The 18,506-nt window shown below is 48.6% G+C and overlaps 1 protein-coding gene across 1 annotated transcript; it reads right to left on the bottom strand.

The window, feature by feature from the left end:
- Positions 1 to 10,750: 10,750 nt before the first annotated feature.
- On the bottom strand, positions 10,751 to 15,888 carry Inmt (indolethylamine N-methyltransferase). Its single transcript, XM_046426044.2, is given in 4 exon segments — positions 10,751 to 13,056; positions 13,058 to 13,279; positions 14,241 to 14,448; positions 15,693 to 15,888. Coding segments are annotated over 4 exon segments (789 nt in total). The 5' UTR covers positions 15,847 to 15,888; the 3' UTR covers positions 10,751 to 12,851.
- Between the last annotated feature and the right edge of the window lie 2,618 nt (positions 15,889 to 18,506).

The following is an 18,506-nucleotide window of genomic DNA, read 5'->3' as shown; positions in this document are numbered from 1 at the left end:
GCGGAGGAAGAGGAGGAGCCTGCTTCTAGCTGCTCTGGAGCAGGAGGACACAGGGAGAGAGCTTGGCTGCCAGGGCTAGGCCACGGGCTGCAGACTCTCTCTGACTCTGGGCCTGTCATTGTGGGTGGCCTAGCACAAGTCGTTGCTTCGACTTGTGTCTCCACCTCCCTAAACACAAAAGGGAAAGTGTGTCCGCCTGCCTGTTCGTGGAAGATTAAAACCACAGTGAAGCACTTGGTTCACTGGCCCGCCTGGCTCTGTGACCTGGACTATGGGGCAAGGAGGCCGGGCTTTGCTTCCTGAGTGCTGCAGTTAAAGGACATGTCCCTTTAGCCCCCTTGGAGCCAGCTTTCCCACAATGAGACCCCCCCATGTATTGAGCACCAAGAGCTTTACACACGTTACCTCACCTTCAAGCCTTACAGCTTGCTGGCAAGAGGGCTACCACCAGCCTCATTCTCGAAAACAAGACCCTGAGATTCAGAAAGGCAGATTTTGCTGGAGGCTATGCAGTTAGGGACTGGAAAAGCTGGGGTTCCCTCAAAGCCCCTGTCTGCCCAGTGCTGTTTTCCCCAAACTCAGGAGCTTGGTACAGCTTCTCAGCCATCCCCACAGCTGCTCATCAGACGCTGTATGCGGTTTGCAATTGAAGGGCTGATGTAACAAATGCCGAGACACTGTGGCTTCAACAGCAGGTTCATTGCTGCACAGTCCTAGGGCCTAAAATCCAACATCAACTTGTCCTCAGGGTTATTTCTTGAGGCCTATCCCCTGGGCTCCATCCTCCCTTGGTCCTTCCGTCTTCCCTCTGTACGTATCTAGGTCCTAATCATTTCTTCTTATAAAGACATCAACCACATAGGACTAGCGCCCCCCATAATGACCCAGTTTTAACTTCACTGTCTGTTTAAAGACCCTATCACCAAAAACAGTCACCTTCTGAGGGACCAGAGACCAAGACTTTGGCATCTGAATTTGGGGGACACCAGCACCTGAATTTGGGGGACACACTTCAGCTCACAACATGTATACTGTTACTTACGTGTGGTTTTCTTTAAACTGACCTTACATGTTCTAAACTTTCTCTTAAAAGGAAAGTATTCCTGTCACAGGAGAGCAGGGAGTTGAAACTCTACCCTGGCTCTTGTATTCCAGCGCAAGAAAATTTGAAGTCAGACACCAAAAGTCATGCAAGAGACCTTTATTATAAGTGAACGTAAAGAGAAAGTGAGGTGAAAGTAAAGTAAGAGCACAGTGAGGCTCAAGCAGAGAGCACTCTCGGGAGAGAGAGTGAGCCGTCTCTGAGCAGAGAATGACAAGGAGACAACGCTGTCTCCAAGTTTATTACTGTTCGATGTTTACCAGGAGACCTGGTGCCACCTGCTGCACTCTTTGCCGATCAGGTGTTCAACTCCTCCTTCACGTCAGGAGGTGGGGTCTTTGAACTTAGTTTGTCCTCTCCAGAACTGTCATGGTGGCCTTCCTCTTTAGGGGGACTTCATCTACAAGTCAATCCCATGATAATGTGGACACTGGAGTCAGTAACTGATCAGAAGTTACCTTAGTGCCCCTGGGCTACTAAAGGAATCTCCCTTCCCAGACAAATGGAGACACTCACAGCCATAATTTCTAGCTTCACATCAACATCAATGGACCCTGTCAAGAGTTAGTCCCATTAATCCTTTTCTTTTGACATATTTTCCCATTAGTTCCTTTGCTTCTGTTTATTTTCTACAAATTAACTACCACCCTTTGCTTTCTTATCCACTTTGAAAGTAGTTTAAAGAAGACCCTAAAGAAATTTAAAGGACATTTTGTGACATTACTGTGCATTTCACTGCCCATTGTTAGCTACTACCTAACATACCCAAGCACTAAAACAACAAAACCTTGGGTTTGATTGCTTATTAAATCACATAAAGGAAATACAAAACCAGAAATGTATGCATGTAACTAAAATCTTCTTGTACCCACTGGAACCTCCTCCATGGAGCACAGGTACTGCACTTGGGAAGCCACCATACCACACTATGGTCTCCCAAGGAAATCACTGCAACACGGCAGACAGCTTATCATTGCTGGCCTCCACTGCTTTAGCTGACTGGGCTCTCTGAGAAGGCTCCTCGAGCGCTCAGAGGGTACATGTGTGTAAAGCAGGGAGGGGCAGAGCTGCAGCACACGACACGATGCTTAATCCAGGGGACCCCGTGTCCCAGGTCCAAAAACACTTCATGGATGTGCAATAATAAAGAAGAGCACAGGACAGATTTAGCTCAGGTAAGAGATTACATATGGCAGACAGTCACACCTTCAAGGGACCAGGGATCAAGTCAAATATGTGATCAGTCAAAGCGAGGGAAGAGGCCCCTCCATGGAGAGCAAGGTGAAATTGGGGCAAAGAGAAAAATTCACTTATTCATAAGTCATTAATAAATATGAATTAAACCCCTCCCTGTGCCCAGTGTATGGGTGTCATGGATGTAGCCGAAGTTTATCTGCTTTTTGTTTTGTTTTTGCAGTTCCAGGGATGGAACCCAGGGCTTCACATGTGCTAGGCAAGTGCTCTACCACTGAGCCGATACATCCTAGGCCAACCGTGCATTAAACACCGTAAAAGTGTGCCTTCTTGGAGAGAGAGGAGTGGGGACAGGCAGAGGGCAGCAGAGGGGTGGGGGGAGAAAGACAATGAGCACAGAAATGTTTTTAAAAAGTCAGATTTAAATGGGGGGGGGAAGCACAGAAATAGAGGAGATTTTGGTGCAGGTATTACATGTTTTTTCCAAAGTTCATCAAGTAAGATTGCTTATGTTGTACTATTTCAGCAAATATCTGACAGGAGAAGGTGTGAGCTATGCAGAGACTTGCAGGAGGAGCACTCCAGCCAGTGCAAAGGCCCTGAGATGGCATCCAGCCCAGTGGGCTTGTGAAATAGGAAGGCCAGAGGGGAACGGAGAATCTGAGAAAACAAGAGCCCAGCCCTGTAGGCCTGTGGCCAAGAGAAATACTTTACCTTCTACTCTAACTGGGAACCCTTTGGAGGGTTTTGGGCAAAGGAGAGACAAGATTTTGTCTCTTTCAGGGTCCTTCTGGCTCTTACATTGAGGGTAGACTGTAGAGGGACAATCAGGGCAGCGGGAGACTGGTACAGCAACCATCAGTGATCCAAGTCAAATGCAGCTAGACTGCGAGTGTGTGAGTGTGAGTGTGAGTGTGTGTGTGTGTGTGTGTGTGTGCTACATTTTCCTGGCTCTGGAAGTTTCTACCATATCGGAATGGAACAATGAAGCAAGAGAAGTGCAGGAATGTGTTCTTCTTCCAGACACACAGCTGGCTCCTTGGGGTGCAATAACTTTAAGGTGTCAAGGGAAAAAGCCAATCTTGTCAGTGTGGGAAGGCCAGAAGTTACCCTTCCAGAACTCTGGGGAGAAACTAGATGATATCATAGGTTCCATTCTTGTCCACAGATTTTCTGCAAGTCATCCTGACTGCACACCACTGTGTTCCCGTGAGCGGGAACATTCCCCCTGAGCATCACATGGGAGCCCTGCTCTCCCGCCTGAGTGTGAGTGGTGGTCAAGACCCTCACAAAGGACTCTTTAAAAACCATGCTGGAGTTACAAGCAAAAAGGTCATTAAAATAAGTACCCAGTTATTATAAGTATCTGTGTGTTGGCGTCACATCACGGTGACGAAATACCTGAAATAAACAACTTACAGGGAAGAGAGGTTTGTTTTGGCTCAAAGCTACAGTTTCAGTCTGTAGCCACTTGGACCTCTTACTTTGAGCCTGTGGTAGCACAGAGCATCATGACAGGAGCACATGACAGTGGAGGTCTGTTCGCCTTGCAGCATCTGGAAAGCAGAGTAAAAAGATGGGCCAGGGTTCCATATCCCTTTTGAGTGCACACCCTCAATGACCTAGCTTCCTTCCACTCAAGCCCCCTTCCTAAGGTTCCACTACTTACCCTTAACACCACAGGCAAGCAACCAAGCCCTCAACACCTGGGCCTCGGGGGGACATTCAAGATCTAATCTATAGCAATCTACAGTCACTGACAATGAAAAACAAATGCTTTTCCAAATACCGTAGACAGGGATAAGCCAACAGAGCATGCAAAATAAATAAGCACTATAGTGCATGCTTGCCCAGTACCCAGAAAATACAATTTCTCCACCCCCACATTGACTTCAAACCAGATTTAGCCAAGATGGGCATTAGCCTTACTCGCTCTTGGAAGTCCTTTTCATTCACCATCTCAGAAAATCAATGAACTACATGCTGAATCTTAGCAACGAGGCTGTGAGTGAAAAAGTAAACTCCCAAAAGATTACAGTGTTCATCAGCTTTCCATAGCTATGACACAATACTTGAGAAAATCAACTTAAAAGGAGGAAAACTGTTTTTGTTCCTATTTTCAGAGATTTCAGTTCATGGTCACTTTGTTCCATTGTTTTAGGACCATAGCAAGGCAGAACATCATGGAGGGGAGCACAGGGTAGAGCAGAGCTTCTCACTTCATGATAGCCAGGAAGCAAAGAGAGAGAGAGGAGGGGTCAGAGTCCCAACATCCCCTTCAGGGACACACCCCCAATGACCTAACTTTCTTCCATTAGGTCCCGCCTCCTAAAGGTTTCACCACAACCCAATAGAACCACAGGCTGGTGACTAAATCTTCAACCCAGGGGTCTTTGGGGTACATTCAAGATCTAAGACATAGCAAAACACATCTACACACAGACAGTACAACATCTTTGTGTAAACTTAAAAACGTAAACCACCGGCATCATTACTTGTAGGGAAATACAGTTTCAGGAAAGCTTCATAAATATAAAATCAAGGGAGTGGAGGAGACTTGACTCAGGACAGCAGTAGGCAGGGGAACCCATACAGGTGAATACAGGTCATTGTCAGTGTGCTGGGTATCATGAGGGCCTTTGTTTCATATGTTCTATCATTTCTGTTGATTCTTTGGTTAATAAATAATGGCTTTGCAGAGACCAACAATGACAGGACGCCACGATCCAAGATGTATTATGTATAATCCTATGTATGTATTATGTATTAATCCCCTAATGTACAGAGGAAAAGGAGGGAAGAAAGTGGAAAATTCAATGGACATCATATTGCAAGGACAATTTAGATGTTCTCAACATCAGACAGCTTTCAGAGGAGAAAGGAGTGGGAGTGGGGTTGGTTTTTTTGTTTTGGGTTTTTGTTTTGTTTTGTTTTGTTTTGTTTTGGTGTGTGTGTAATCATACACAGCCCCATATAGCTGTGGCTTGGTCCATCTATTAGTCAGTGAGTTCCTAAGTTTGTGTGAGTCTAACCACAAGGATTTATGAAGCCCCTGAATTCTGCCTGGTGCCCAGGCTGCATGAGGTATCTCACGGGACCTGGAAGAGGGAGGTGAGGCCTGCCACATGGCAATGGGGCAGAATTTCTAAAACGGTGTGAGGATAGAGGGGCGCCTCCTACAGGATGCTCTAGAAAAGGGACTGGCCAAATGGATCCCCTCCAACCCAAGGTTCCTTGAGGCAAGGGCAGAGCTGGGTATTTATCTGGACCAGGGGCTTTCCAGAGAATAAAAGCATGCATGCTTGTTCCCATAACCATGCCCTCTCCAGGGTCAAGATCTAACCAGGTGCAACATGTCTGTACCAGCTGGGTTGGGAAAATATTTTTAAAGTCCTTTTAGTGACTTCATCTGCAGAGTTTCCCAGTTGCCTGGCCACCAGCACCCAGAGGTCAGAATAAGTGGTTCAGCCAAGGCCTGAAAAAAAAATCAACTTAAAGAAGGAGGAAATGTTTACTTTGGCTCATGGTTTCAGAGGTTTCAGTCCATGGTCACTTGGCTCTCTTGATCCTGGTCCTGTGGGTATTATGATTTAGATATGAAGTGCCCCCACCCCCCACAAAAAAAAAAAAAAAAAAAAAAAGCTCATGTGAGAGACAATGCAAGAGAGTTCAGAGTGAAATGATTGGGTTATGAGAGCCTCCACCTAATCAGTGCATTAATCCCCTGATAGGGATCGACTAGTGGTGATTGTAGGCAGGTAGGGTGTGGATGGAGGAGGTAAGTCGGTGGGGGTGTGCCTTTGGGGTTTATATTTTGTTCATGATGAAGGAAGCTGTCTTTCTCTGCTTCCTGATTGTCATGTCCTGAGCTGCTTCCTCCTCCACACTCTTTCTCTGTGATGTTCTGCCTCACCTTGGATCCAGAGCAAAGGAGTCAGCCATCTATGGACAGAGACCTCTGAAACCATGAGTCCCAAATACACTTTTCCTCCTCTGAAATTGCTCTTATTAGGTCTTTTGGTCACAGCAGGGGGAAAAAAAAACTGACTAAAACAGTGGGAAAGATACGGTAGAACAGAACTGCTCACCTCATGGTGGCCAGGAGGAGAGGGGATGTGGACAAAATATACCCTTCAAGGACTTGCCCCCAGTGATTGACATGCTCCAACAAGGCCCTATCTCCTAAAGTTTGCACCACCTCCCAAGAGACTCAGCCCTCAGCATATAAGCCTTTGGGGTCATTCCAGATTCGAACCCTAAAACCTGAGCAACATGAAGGAACAGCTCATCCACACTTTCCCCCTAGCACATCAACCACCTTCTAGTCTCTGCTCCTGAGCAGTGTCCCTATGGCCACCAACAGAAGATTAGAGAAGGAAGGAGTCCCGGGTCCTGCCAGGATCCAGCAAGATGAGATGTGACAGCCTTTCTCTCAGCAGAACACCTCCAGACACTCAAGAGGAGAGCCCAGCGTCTACCCAGGTCTGTGCACAGGGGCCACCCAGGCAGAGGTAAGGGGGACAGAGGCATCTCCTGGGGCTTTGAGAATGAGTCTACTATGTCTAAGATGGATGTGTCATTCTCCTCCCCAGTGACAGTAAACTTCATGTGTCAGCTTGGTGAGGCCATGACACCTATTTGGTCAAATGCTGGTCTAGGCACCACTATAAAGGGAATTTTTAGATGAGATGAACATTTAAATCAGTAGACTTTGAGTGAAGTAGATTATCCTCCATAAGGGAGCTGAGGTCCTACTGGTCAAATTTGTGCATGAAGGTAAGTAATGATAATAACAGACCTCATAACCACCGAATAAAATAGGAATTCTTGAGTCCACATTTAAAGACAGGACTGTGGAAATTTCCTCCCAACATTTGAATGTTAACTAATAAATGTGGAAAGAATGACAAAATTAGCAATCAGTAGTTGGCAATCAGAATAATAAGAATAATCATTCATGCAAGTAAGAATTGTCAATGAATGCTAAAACTAGCAAATATGTGATATTTATAGAATCAAAGTATATCTCTGTAAGGTACTGCTGAATTACAAAGGGGGAAATATTTACTTCACAGTGGAGAAGTTTGGCCAGACAACATTAAACCAAGGATCAAAGTGACCATCACCAGAATGGTGGCAGTCAACATCATGGACCTCATGCACTGAAAGAGACACAACACCACTTCTTGGGTATTCCTGCCTAAGTAACAACAATAAGGTCAAAGCAATGTCGTCATGACTTTCACAGGGTGAAAATTTATTTGTCCCTAGTGGCACTTCATATGACTAGGGACCCATTTCCCCACCACAGGTGAACTTGACCTCCTAACCCAAGATAGCAGCATCCACGTTCCCAGTGGCAAGATGGAACAGAGGGTGAAGAATAAACAGCAGAGTCCATGTGCACCGCATCTTAAGGAAATTTTCTGAAAGCCGGCAAGAAGATGTCTGCTTCCTCCCCTTTGGTCAGGGCTCACTCACTCACCTGGTCTGGCTGCAAAGGAGACTGGGAAATGTAGTCTTTGTTTAGGGCAGTTGTGTGCTCTGGCAAACAATCCTAGTACCATGAAAGAGTTGTGGATATATAACGGACAGGGGAAGGCAACTGGCCATCTCTGGCATGCGGCTGATCTTTTGTTCCAATCCATGTGTCTTTAACCTCCAGTTCTTCCTATTAGGATCTCGACTCAAGTCTCCCTGTGCACTACCCCACACACAGCATACCCACGTGTGCAAGAGCTCAGAGCCACCTCCTGCAGCCTTTGATCCTCTAACAGGCCTGGGTCTGTCTCCTTCCTGTACCTACCCACTACTTTAAGTCTTAAGGTCATTTCCTTTAGAAATCGCAGTTTCATTTGGAAATGTCTCCTAGTCTTTCTGCTGCCTAAGCTGCTGTGACCAGGATGGCCAACTTTTGTTCCTTTCCTTTATAGATAAGCAAATTAAAATGTCTCTGCTAAACAACCATGTCCCCTGACCTTACCCTTTATCAGAGTTTTGGGAAAAAGAATAGATTTTGAGTTTTTGAGCTTAGCTGGGAGCCACAGATAGGCCGCACTTCTGCACATGAGCCTAAGGAACACTGATGGCTTAGAATGCATCAGGGGGAGAGGCTGTGCTCACAGATAAAGGATGCCAGCCATGGGTCACTTGTCACAGATTTCCTTCTCATCTTGCCTTTTTACTGTAGAAGAACAGAATGGCAACTTTAGCAGTTTAAAAGCTAACAGGCTATGGTTTTGATTGACACACAATCACTGTTCGACAATCAGAATAATAAGAATAACCATTCATCCAAGCACGAATTGTTGATGAATGCTAAAACTAGCAAATATGTAAGCTCTGCTTACTGACATTTAACCATAGAGGCTTGCAGTGGCTAATAGGTGGCTGTAACAGATAACTGCAGTAGCAGAAGCAGGGAACGATATAGTGGACCAGAACAGTCCCCCTTTAGGCTTAGAGCAGTTTTTACTGTATGAGCAAAGAGTCCCTAGGCTGTTGGCAAGCTTGTACCCATATAAAGAATATAAGATGCAACCTCCAATAGAATTGCACCAACTCTCTTGCCTTGATGTACCCAAAACTTGCTTATGTATAAAAGTTAAAGCTCTGCTACACTCAGGACTCAGCCTTTGGGAATTATCCCTCTGGGCCTTTGCACCACTAATTAAGTTTTGCTTCTAAATCTGAATGTCCTGGCCCTCATTTCCTGCTATATGGCCACCACCCCAGCTCCACTCCTGTAAAGATGTGGGATTGGGAGGTTGGGAAAGCCACATCCTTTTGAGCCTATGTTATCATTGTGAAAGTGGCTCTCCAAGTCTGGCTTGGTATACATGAGACTTGATTCTCCTAATGTGGTGGAGTGGCAGGCTGGAGTGGGGGTACCACCCAGAGTGTAGAATCTGGGATTCTGTAACCAACAGCCTATATCATCTGTCTTCTTATTCCACTCTGGGACTTTGGGGGCTATGACTGGCAATTAGTCAACAGATTGAGTAAACTATGAATATTAGTATATGTGTGTGTTATCTGACCTCTGCCTCCAGGGCGGGCATTGAACAAGATCAGCCCTGGTGAAATAAACACCCAAAAAGGGGCAGAGGAGGCCAGAAGATGATGGATTCATGCATATCACAGTGAAGAGGGTAGAGAAGACATGGCAAGAAAGAGCCCAAGTCAGAAGTGCCCCCAAGGAGAGGTAGCAAGGAATAAAACTTTCCCTGGATGAACCAGGCAAGAAGTCCATCATGAGTCAGAGGTTCTCAGTGTGGAAGAGAGATGAGGGGCCCCTTCTCTCCTCAGAGGCTTGGGGACGGGTATGTGCAACCACCATACTGGACTCAGCCTCTCCCCAGCCTCCTACTCTTCCCAAACTGGTGTCCAAAAAGCAGCAGTCACCTGGGGACACAGCTTACTAGAATTGGTGGTGGGAAGGTTGATTCCACAATTTCTAAGAACAAGTCCTTGCCCAGCTGCAGAAGATCCCACTAAGGAACTCATAGAAGAAGAAGAAGCCTGAAGCATTCAGGTGACAGCAGAATGACCCTTGGTGTGCAGTTGAGTCCTGCAGAGCCAGTTAGATGATACCACCACTGGGACACAAGCTATGTGTGCAGGATGAAGGTATCACCTCCATCCCAGGGAGCTCCGGTCCTGGGGGAGGCGTCCACCAGAGGCCCAGGATGTTGACCCAGCAAGTTCTGGTTTCTCTCTCCTGTCCAGCAGAGGGCTCTCCTGCAGATGCCACAGGGAATGGAATGGAGGAGGCCAGGGGCTTCAGACAAGTAGGTTTGGAGAGAAGAAACAAAGCCAGCCATGTTCAACCCAAAAGGGATGCAGTTGAGGTTGGCTGCTGGCTAACCCACAGACTGCCAATCTGCTTCTCCCCAGACCATCTCCACTATGGAGATTAGGAAAGTGACATGCTTCCTTTCCCAGACTACCTTGCTGTTGATACAGGATCACATGACATAACTGAAGTCTGTCAGAAGTCTTCTGGAGTAGTTTTTGCTTTCCTCCTAAGAGGGACAGAGATTAAGATAAAGTCCCTTTTGCCTTCATTTTCCTGCCTTAAATCTAAATCTAAGCATGGTGCCTGGAGCTATGGCATCCATTTTGCCACCCTGATAAAAGATTGAGTTAATTGCAGAGATGCTAGCTCTGTTACCATTGAGTCACTGAACCAATACCTGGCACTGTTATGAAACCTCAATGGAAAAAAATTGATGAAGCCACTACCGTTGAGTTTTGCATTGTTTGCATTCCTGATACATCCGGAAACCTGCCCCATACCCTATGTAGCAGCAATTTAGTGAACTGCTACATAAAAGGAGTCATGACCCATAAAAGTCCAACAACCCTGATTCCAAACAGAAGTCACATGAAGTTTTCTCCTCTAAAGATTCCTTCCCCCACAGTTTTACCAACATACCACAGTTTCCGTGCTGCTTAAAGTGAAACAAAATGTTTTATTAAGGCATGTAGAAAGCACACAGTATCTGCAGTGGCTATGTGGCAGGTGCACAGCAGAGCCATTCAATCGAGCCTGGCCCAGGACCAAAAGCCCCTGAAGACTCACTTCCCCACCACCTCACCCACAGCAGCCAATCCACTCTGCACACTAAGCTGCCCTGGGAGCGAGGCATGTGTTTGGATTCTCTGTGTCTTTTGCCCATGTTCAGGCCAGATGGCTTTCCATGAGCAGTCCTGACACTGAAGGAAGTCACAAGGGGTGCTTCCTTTCCTTAGCAATCCTCCTCCAGGGCAACTGTCTGTTGGCCACCTTGCAGAAACTAGCCCCTCGTTGGCTGCTTTGGGCAGAAACCTCATATTCCCTCACAACTCCCTATCAGGGCCTTATTTTTGCAATTCCTGGACCCTGCCTGCCAGGCCCCTACCTCCTCTGCCTGTTGATGGTTCCACCAGGAGCATGTCTAAAACTAACATATGCAGTGCCCCTCCAGACAAGTCAGAAGAGAGGAGCTGGGGTTTGTGTGTTGCTTGGAGCAAGTGTAAGCTGGGAAGTGTAGGGATGCTGAGGGGGGATGGGTGCTGAAACAAGCCTGTGCTAGATGGGGCAAGGGGACTCCTGTGCTTCCAGGTCCAGAGACAGCTGGTGCACCGAATGGACCAAGAGTCGGGACATCTGTGTTCTTCTTCCAACTCTGTTACCAGCTGTCTGTGTCTCTAGGCAACCACTGCCCTTAGCTTCCTGGATTGTGAAAAGTAGGGATTGGATAAGTATGTTCCATGCAATTTGGGAGACATACTTATTCTTAAAAATAAGTATTATTTTTGTTCATCAAAAAAATCAATTTTGAAAGACTGTTCCAGCTCTAACCCTTTGGGAAAATAATATCCATAGGTCAATTTGTGCAAATCCTTTTACTTCTCAAGCACTTTCACATCAATGATTTTCTGCTCCTAGGACTTTCTTGAAGATTATTTAGATGAGGTCCCATTTCCCTTGCTCCACAGAGAGGGAATAAGGCCCAGATCAATGGAGCAGGGCTGAGGCCAGAATCCAGACCTTATCAGGGTTGCTGCAGCCAGCTCTGCAGCATATGCCCCATACAAAGGTGCAGGTGGTGGCAGGAGACGACAGCAGCAGGTAGGTGCTCAGGGGTGGGACCAAGTTGGCCTTAAGGAGGGGGCTTTCTTCTCCAACTGGTCTTCCCAGAAGTGGCATCTTGTTCTCAGAGTCCTTCCAGTGGGACAAGGAGCAACTTTTCAACCCAGAAGATACCTGTCTGCCATTTACTCACCTGTAGGAGAGCTTTTTCTAACCCACACAAAAGTTCCTCTGTGCTGGGAGCAGACTGGCTACTGGGCAGCCCCTCTTCTCACTTTGGAGCCAGAAAAATAGGTCTGCATCTGGGTTGCTGGATGACCTTGAAGACAGCCAGTTATACTTGAACTCCAGATAAACAACCCAAATATATTTAGGATAAGTATGTACTAGGCAATTTGGGAGACATACTTATTCTTTTTTAAAAATATATATATTATTGTTATTCATCTAAAATTCAATTAACTGGACACCCTGTAGTTTTATTTGCTAAATCTGCAAAGGGGAGGCAGTGGTATGTTCAGGTCACCTCCTATCAGCTCATGAGAGCCAATTGCAAAATCTTTAGGAGTTTTATGAGTTGTTAAACCACTGGTAGCTTGAAATCAACCATGGTTGGATCATTCACACCACAGAAATTGCCTATCACTGCTAATCAGTGCTATTCTCTCTTTAGAGCTGGATTTGAAGCATTTACAACACACCACTATCTACTGGCTTCCTTGTCTCTGACATCCTGTGTAAAGACAGAAACCATGTCCAGGAGACTCTACAGTCCCTGGGAGTCAGATAGTTTAGTGTACTAGAAAAATGGAATTTTCCACTCCCAGGACCCTAGAACACAGGATGTTGGAAACTTAGAACTCTAAAGTGAGGATGTTAGAATCTCAGACTTTCAGAAAAGATGAGAGTGCTGAAAGCAGGGGCATTAGATGCTACCCATCCGTCCCTAGCACGTGGACAGGTGCTGGCCCTCCTGGCTCAGGGCCCAGACCTCTTGCGGGCCACGATGAAGCACATGCCGTTGTTGGGAGCATTGGTGGTGGAGTAGTTATGGGGGCTGTGCAGGAGTCGCTGGATGTCAAAGCCAGCGTCCAGCACCGCCTGCTCCACCTCCTCCTTCTTCATGGACACGCAGGAGAACTTGAACTTCCCCACCATGTAGGACGAGATGTTCAGCGTGACTGGCCACCAGGTGGCCGCCTGGCTTGAGCAGCGAGGCGAGGTTGCGGAGCGCAGCACCGTAGGCGTCGAGGCTGCAGCAGGCGCACTCCATGGCCAGCAGGGTGAGCACGCAGTCGGCAGGGGGCAGCACCACCGGGGCCAGCGGGTTGCTCAGGTTGGCATCGCACTTGAGCACACGTTTCACCCTGGCCCGCAGCTTCTCAGCCTTCTCCTGCCAGCCGCCACTGCGGAGAGAGGGCGGGGCTCAGGGAAGGCACATCCAGGCTGTGAAGGGAACTCGCCTGCCCACACACGCACCCTGCGAACTGCAGATGGGGGAGTCCCTGAGTCCCTGTGTGACCGGTCAGTGGCTCTTCCACAATCTAGGCCTTGGTCCCCCAGCAGGAAAACGATGAGGGAGTGATAGGAGCCTTCCAGTGAGCCCCCTTTATTTGATCCCCAGGAAGGAAGAAGAGCCCTAGGTGTGGGCTGGTGGATCAGCAAGGTGAGATGGAGGGATGAATTAAAGAATTAACTGCAGATGGATTTGTGGTATGGCTATTTTAAAAATACCGTGTGGGGAGATGAAAAGCAGATCCAGGAAGCTAACAGGGAGCAGATTATTTGGTTGACAGTTCAAAAGTTTGTAAAACTAAGCACAGATTGTTTAGACATACATCACTATGTGATAAAAATTATTTTTGCAAAGCAAGGCAATGAGAAATACGTAATCCATATTAGTGATTCTCTCAGGTGGAGATGCAGGGAGCTAGGAGAGGAGAAGCATGGTTGAACCTTCACTGTGCCTAAGCTCAGGGTGGTGGTGGGCAAAGGCCTCTCATGGCAGGGGAGACAATAGAGGGAGGGAGGGAATGGGGAGGGAAGGAAGGGGGAGGGAGAGAAGAGGGAGAGAGGGAGGGAGGAGAAAGGAAAGAGAGAGGGCAGAAGGAAGGAAGGAGGGAGGGAGGGAGGAAGGGCCCTGTCACCTGGCCTTCAGTGGTCATACTTGGCTATGTCACACTTCAACACTCCTATGATCCTATAGCTCAGAGATCCATCTACTCTATCCCCACCCCAAGACATCTGGTCCCATTCTTGAGAGTCCTACTGTCCTCAAAATGTCAGGGACAACTGAGGCCAGAGAGCCCTCTGAGAAGGACGTGGGGGGGGTGGGCAGCAGGGGACCCTCCCAAGCTGCATCCCCACCTGTTCCCTTCCAGCTCGCAGGCAAATTTCAGCACCGAGGTCCAGTCGTGGGCTCCTGGCTCCTTCCTCAGCCACTTCTCCAGCTCCTCCCGGTTGCGGTCAGTGAAGTCCGAGAGCGTGATGTCTGCAAAGGCCTCACAGGCAGCCAGCACTTGGTAGATGGTGGGGCCTGAGCCAATGTCGATCAATGTGTCCCCCCGAAGACCCCCTGTGAGAGAGAGGGGGGTTAGGTAAGAGAAATGAAACCTAAAAGAGACAGAAGGGCCTGCAGGACACACGCCCTGGCCTTCCCCAAGGGGAAGCAGCACCCAGCACGAGGGTTTTTCTGGCTTGGCAGCTTCCAGCAGGTAAGACCCATACCACACACATGACATAAATTAATTTCCATTTACAGCTCAGAGCCACCTGTGGGGCAACTACTCCTGTTATTCCCATTTTACACATTAGAAATCTGACTCGGAGAAAAGGGTCAACAATTCGCCCCGTATCTTACTGGGAACTGGAACCCCAAGCCCTGTTCTGGAAAGAATTCAGGCGGCAGTGTCCCCAGGCAAGGGCCCTTTCAGTCTCAGACTCCCTGGTCATCAGCCCCACCTAGGTGGGTTCCTTGATGGGGGCTGGAATGTGGGGCCAGCAAAGCGGGGAGCTGAGGAGGAGATGACCTGGGAAGACCCCCAATGAGTTGAGGCCCACTTGGAGCTGGAGGGAAGCGTGACTCCCAGCATTCCCTGCAGAGCCAGGCTGGAGCCGCCTCTCTGCTCTCTGAGGTCTGCTTTCCCCACCTGCCTTCTCTATCAGTCCTTGTAGCCTAGAAGTCCTCTCTTGCCCCTGGGCCACCAGGCAACTCTCTGTCCCTCACTTTTTTCCAGCCAAGTACCCATAGTGAGGACGCGACTGCACAAACCAAGAGGACATGGCCAAGCACCATGGGTCCACCTTACGGACGGTTCAGACAAGGGTGCTGGGCGGAGGGCCCTGCCAGCAGGTTAGTGACAGGGCTGAGACCCCATGCAGCACTTCCCAAGTAGGGCTGTCCTCACAGCCACAAGCAGGCCATGCATTCCAGGTATGGTGTCATCCCGAGGTCACCACAGTCCATTTGCCCTTGACTTTCTCAGGCCTCAGAGCAGGGCTGGACTTGGTGATAATCCAGAGAGGCTTCCCCACCCACCCCTCTCCTTGAGGCCTTCCAGGAGAGCAGTTTGGGAGCTACAGGGTGCTGGGTCCTCCCCTGCACATCCTGAGCCCTGGGCCTCACAGCTCCTCAGCTTCTCAGGTCTGTGGGAGACAGACCGGACCTCCAGGAATACAGTTGTCTGGAGAGGCCCAGGGTCCTACCCCACCCCACGTCTGCAGCCCTGAGAGGAGCCTGGACTCCCCAGGACACTCTTTCTCTGTCTCCCATCTGGGTCCCTGGAAAGAAGCTGAGGGGCGAGGGCCACCTCTGTTCACCTGGGCCAAAGGTCTTGTGGAGACACTCCAGGTTAAACTTGATCATCTCCGTCTCAGGCGACGGGCCATCCTCAAAGCTGTAGTAGGTGGCCAGGTAGTCCCTGGACAGGAAGTGCTTCTGGTACACATCACCCCCGGTGAAGCTGCCCTCCATGGTGACCCTCAGCTCCAATCCTTTTGCCTGCCTGCCTGCCTGCCAGAGTCTTATAAGGGCTCATCCCTCAGACTCCACCCCCAGAATTCCCGAATCGTCCCTTTGCCCCTCCCATGCTGGCCTGTCCATGAGTTTCTCCTTCTGGGAGGATGCAGAAGGGATGGAGACCCTCCTCACTCCACCACATTGGCATGCCCTACCTGACACTCTTCTAAATCCAGAGCCACGATGGCTGCAGCTGCTTCCTCTCGGAAGTGATGTGTGTCCGTCAGGGGCAACTGATGGTGCCAGCCCTGGGTGCAGCTCTCGCCCGCATGCACGTGGGGCAGGTGTCAGACTACCGTTTCTCCATCTGTGTGCCCACTTCACTGGCTGTAAGAATCAAAGGCATCCCCCTGGGTCACAGATATCCTGGGCCTCAGCACAAAGGAAAGTCCCCACCTGGACACTGGAAGTCAGCAGGGCCCAGTGGCTCTCTCCAGGCCAGGCAATGGGCATTACGCCATGCAGCCCGGTCCTGGTGAGGATCCTAGTTCAGGCCCAGGGATGGGAGCAGAACACTGGGGGAGCGCACGGGAAGATGAGAAGTTGCCTCTGGGTACATGAACCCCTGTACCTCAGTGTTCTTCCCTTTAAAATGGGAATGGGTTGTAAAATCTCCCCCAAACAGAGAAAAACTCAGCCTCTGTTTTTTGGGGTTTTTTTGTTTTTGTTTTTGTTTTTTTTTTTTTGGACCAGGAAATGGTTCTGACTTGGCCACAAACCAGACTGAAATGAATCTGCCACCCTGGAGGTTCGGGCCTGCTGCCCTGGAAATGGGAGAGAAAAGAATGTGTTCTTCTGACTTTAAGTAAACAAACAACTCCGACTCCCATAAACCCCAACAGCCTGCAGTCTCCACAGAGGCAGGATCAACCCAAGGTCACTCCCCCTGGCTTCCAAGGGAGGCCAGGGACCGTGGCTGAGCAGGCAGGAAATTGCTATGTTCAGATTACATAACCCAAAAAGAGTTTTTAAAAAGGGACAGTGCTAACAAAGACACCAGTGGCACTGGGGGAAGCCACGAGGTCCCCTTTTTAGCCAGGGTTCTCTGGGGAAATAAGACCAATGGGATGTGTACATAGAAAGAAAGGATTTGTCTTAGGGAATTGGTTTTCAGGGTGAAAGAGGCTAGCAAGTCCAAATCTGCAGGGTGGGCTGTAAGCTAGAGACTCAGAGAAGAGCTGATATTATAGTTGAAGTCTTAGGACCACCTCCCTGATTAGAGAAGGCCAGTCTTTTGATGCATTCAGGTCTTCACCTGATTGGATTAGGCCCACCCACACTAGGAGGACAATCTGTTTTACTCAAAATCCACTGACTGAAGTGTTACCCCCATCAAAACACCCTCATGATAACTAATGTGTTAATAAAAGAAAAATAAAACTTCACAGAAACTTCCAGAATGATGATGGACCGTGTATCTGGACACCACAGCTGAGTCAAGTTGCCACGTAGAATAAATATCACAGTAACTCAGGGCTAGTGGCAGACAGGAGTCATTATTCTCTGAGACCTGAGACCTGAGATGGAGCTGTGTAGAGAAGCCCCCTTTCAGCAGCCAAACTAAAGAATTAATTCCTAGTCTTCCTTCTCTTCCCTCCCTCAATATCCTGCTGGGTCCAACTGAAACCTGGAGGGCAACGGGGCTGCAGCTGGGGTCCCCTAAAATAGCCTCCAGAGGCCCACAGCTGCTGGGGAAGAAAGGAGAATGGGTGCTGACAGACACGTGGATGCACAGCACAGGATCCCAGTCCCGGTTACAGACTTGGAGTAGAAGGTGCACACACCATCCTGGAGATGCCCAGAGCCCGGCAGTGAGATGGGGCATCTAGGGCTCTCTGCATGGTTGAAGGAGAACATCCCTCCCAGAACGATCCACCTGCTGCAATTGGATGCCCTTGGAAGATCGCCCTCCCCAGCACCAGGCCTCCAGTGTCTCCTGCTGCCCAGAGGAATGAATGCAAACTCCTCCCCACCCCACCCTGGGGCATTCCAGCACCTCCCCACTCTGCCTCCACCTGCCTCTCCATAGCCCACCTCACATCCTGATCCCAGCCTGGTCCGGTCCACAGGGGGATCATCTGCTCCAAGATACATCTCTCATGGATGTATTCCAAGAAAGGGGTTTTCAGCCTTGGGACCATTGACATTTGGGGCCAGATAATTCTTTGTTGGGATGGGGATACTGAACTATGTACTGTAGGATTTTTAGCAATCCTGGCCTCTGCCCACTAGACGCCAGTAATACCCAGTTCCCAGTTGTCACAACCAAGAATGTCTTCAGACAGTGCCAGAGGTGTCCTAGTAGGAAAAACTGCCCCAGCTGAAGATCTCTGTCCTAAGGTCTGCTCTCGTCAACTGGATGACATTCTGTTCACGCCAAGGCAATTTCAGTCCCTTTTAAGAATGTGCGTGTCATTTCAGGAAGCTTTTTATTTGTTTTATCTTATTTATTTTGTTTTGTATTGAGGCAGACTCTTGCAAAATTGTCCAGGCTAGCCTCAAACCTGTGCACATCCTGCCTCTGTCTCTGCAGTACTTTGGGACCAGCATCTATCTATACTGTGATTTTTTTTAAATAGCTCTAGGAAATTTTTATTCAAAAGACTTTGGCCACA

Source organism: Marmota monax, unplaced genomic scaffold, assembly GCF_021218885.2.
Source record: "Marmota monax isolate L192 unplaced genomic scaffold, Marmota_monax_Labrador192_F-V1.1 WCK01_AAM20220418_F8-fsc00133, whole genome shotgun sequence".
Classification (NCBI taxonomy): Eukaryota; Metazoa; Chordata; class Mammalia; order Rodentia; family Sciuridae; genus Marmota; species Marmota monax.
This window is presented reverse-complemented; position numbering and strand designations above follow the sequence as displayed.